The sequence below is a fragment of the Physeter macrocephalus genome, chromosome 2 (assembly GCF_002837175.3).
Source record: "Physeter macrocephalus isolate SW-GA chromosome 2, ASM283717v5, whole genome shotgun sequence".
NCBI lineage: Eukaryota > Metazoa > Chordata > Mammalia > Artiodactyla > Physeteridae > Physeter > Physeter macrocephalus.
Window position 1 is genome coordinate 83,404,344 of NC_041215.1, and position 2,981 is coordinate 83,407,324.

Genomic DNA, 2,981 nt, shown 5'->3' on the forward strand with positions numbered 1-2,981 from the left:
AGCAACTCCATCATTACCCCAGTCCCGGGACATGCCTGTCAGTCTGTAGATACTTGTGAGGCTGCTGGTTGCTGCGAGTCATATGTAGGTATGCTGTGGTATTGAAGTACAGATAACAGCACGTATGTGTATTCCTTGATCCTTCCCAAATGCTGGATCATATGATGCATAAAGTACATCAACTCTTTTGCCTTTTGTCACTGACTGCTTTGTGTCAGATTTAACCATCACATGCATGACATGACTGAACTAAACTGATGACAAACATGGATTGAGCTCTTATTATAATCCACTGAGTGGGGGAAATTAAATTTCAAGGGAAGAAACTGATATACCAAAGTAGCATGAGGGTCCAGAACATAGCATTGTAATCTGCTTTAAAACAACAACAATACAAGGGAAGAATATCACGTTAACGTGTGGTATTTAATGACTTTTAAATCATTCACATGAGGTTTCTTTGTTTGTTCATTTTGCTTTTAGGTGTTTTGGACACCCTCAATATTTGCCTCATCTTTTCTAGTCAAACCTGACTCATGAAATGGACTAAAGCTGAAAAATCATCTGCTTCTTTGTCTGTGAATTTGAGACACGATTGGGATGGTCTTCAGTGCATACAACTAGATTCAAACTGCAGCTATGAGTTCAGATGAGAAGGGCATATCCCCTGCTCATAAAACATCCACCCCCACCCATAGAAGTGCCTCCTCTTCGGCATCCTCTCAAAGGGACAGTAGGCAGGTAAGATAACAGTGTAAAGTGCATTTTGTTATTTTATGCAACTATAGTACCATTAGTATATGATGGGATTGCTAATTAAGTCTGAAATTTTTGCTGTGAAGATTTTTATTCCACAGGAAAACTCACTGTTTTCTGTAGATCTTCCTGATGATGTCGTGAAGATCCTGCTCTTGCTTTTCTGTGATTTAGAATCCTTTTTCAGAGTACAAACTACAGGAAGGGTAGCTAATTGAAGCCCTGCAGTGTTTTCCTCACATCTGTACCTGGAGGCAAGAGGCAGCCTCTGGATCATGAATGTTCTGTTCTTCCTCATTCATGGACATGGAAAGGGATCTGAACAGTCTTCTTCCTCCAAGTCTCTCACTGGTCTGCCAAGCCCTAACTTCTGTTTGGAGTTTCATGGAATCTGGTAACAGTCAGATTCAGGAATCAGGTTACAAATAAAATTGTAGAATCAGGGAATTAAGGGAATTAAAATCAATGGAGAAAATAAATTATTGGTGCTTAATTATCCCATTGAGCCCATTCTGTAAATTATTTTTGTTCACACAGTTACTTTACTACTACTTCAGTGCCTGTTCTACAGGCAAGGTTGTATGGGGATTAGGCATATGAATTCTCTTCATTGTCAAAACAGGTGATTGTTTTGCCCAGCACTTGTCTGAATATTATCATTTGCCATTATAATATTGAGAAGAATTTCTTGTGTAACTGGAGATGCACAATAAGCAGAGGTTAACTTTTTATGAAAACTTTCCTTTTGGGGGATATTCAATAGTGAACATTCTTGAAGAGTTTTTCCCCCCATTTAATTTAATTTTATTTATTTATTTTTTAACATACAAATAAAATTGTAGAATCAGGGAATTAAGGGAATTAAAATCAATGGAGAAAATAAATTATTGGTGCTTAATTATCCCATTGAGCCCATTCTGTAAATTATTTTTGTTCACACAGTTACTTTACTACTACTTCAGTGCCTGTTCTACAGGCAAGGTTGTATGGGGATTAGGCATATGAATTCTCTTCATTGTCAAAACAGGTGATTGTTTTGCCCAGCACTTGTCTGAATATTATCATTTGCCATTATAATATTGAGAAGAATTTCTTGTGTAACTGGAGATGCACAATAAGCAGAGGTTAACTTTTTATGAAAACTTTCCTTTTGGGGGATATTCAATAGTGAACATTCTTGAAGAGTTTTTCCCCCCATTTAATTTAATTTTATTTATTTATTTTTTAACATCTTTATTGGAGTATAATTGCTTTACAATGGTGTGTTAGTTTCTGATGTACAACAAAGTGAGTCAGTTATACATATACATATATCGCCATAACTCCTCTCTCTTGTGTCTCCCTCCCACCCTCCCTATCCCACCCCTCTAGGTGGTCACAAAGCACCGAGCTAATCTCCCTGTGCTATGCAGCTGCTTCCCACTAGCTATCTATTTTACATTTGGTAGTGTATATATGTCCATGCTACTCTCTCACTTCATCCCAGCTTACCTTACCCTTCCCCCTCCCCATTTCCTCAACTCCATTCTCTACATCTGCATCTTTATTCCTGTCCTGCCCCTAGGTTCGTCAGAACCCTTTTTTTTTTTTTTTTGGATTCCCTATATGTGTTAGCATCCGGTATTTGTTTCTCTCTTTCTGACTTACTTCACTCTGTATGACAGACTCTAGGTCCATCCACCTCACTACAAATAGCTCAATTTCGTTTATTTTTATAGCTGAGTAACATCCCATTGTATATATGGGCCACATCTTCTTTATCCATTCATCTGTTGATGGACACTTATGTTGCTTCCATGTCCTGGCTATTGTAAATTGTGCTACAGTGAACATTGTGGTACATGTCTCTTTTTGAATTATTGTTATCTCAGGGTATATGCCCAGTAGTGGGATTGCTGGGTCCTATGATAGTTCTATTTTTAGTTTTTTAAGGAACCTCTATACTGTTCTCCATAGTGGCTGTATCAATTTACATTCCCACCAACAGTGCAAGAGGGTTCCCTTTTCTCCACACCCTCTCCAGCATTTATTGTTTGTAGATTTTTTGATGATAGCCATTCTGACCGGTGTGAGGTGATACCTTATACTTTTGATTTGCATTTCCCTAATGATTAGTAATTTTGAGCATCTTTCATGTGTTTGCTGGCAATCTGTATATCTTCTTTGGAGAAATGTCTATTTAGGTCTTCTGCCCATTTTTGGATTGGGTTGTTTGTTTTTTTGAT

General features: G+C 37.7%; 1 protein-coding gene across 1 annotated transcript in view; it reads left to right on the plus strand.

The window, feature by feature from the left end:
- The first annotated feature begins 624 nt into the window (after nt 1–624).
- OSBPL6 (oxysterol binding protein like 6) overlaps nt 625–2,981 on the plus strand; it is a 101,854-nt gene continuing 99,497 nt past the window's right edge. Inside the window, exon 1 of the mRNA XM_024122392.2 lies at nt 625–741. Within this exon, the coding sequence (XP_023978160.1) occupies nt 640–741 (102 nt within the window). The 5' untranslated portion in view covers nt 625–639. The remainder of the gene's footprint in view (nt 742–2,981) is intronic.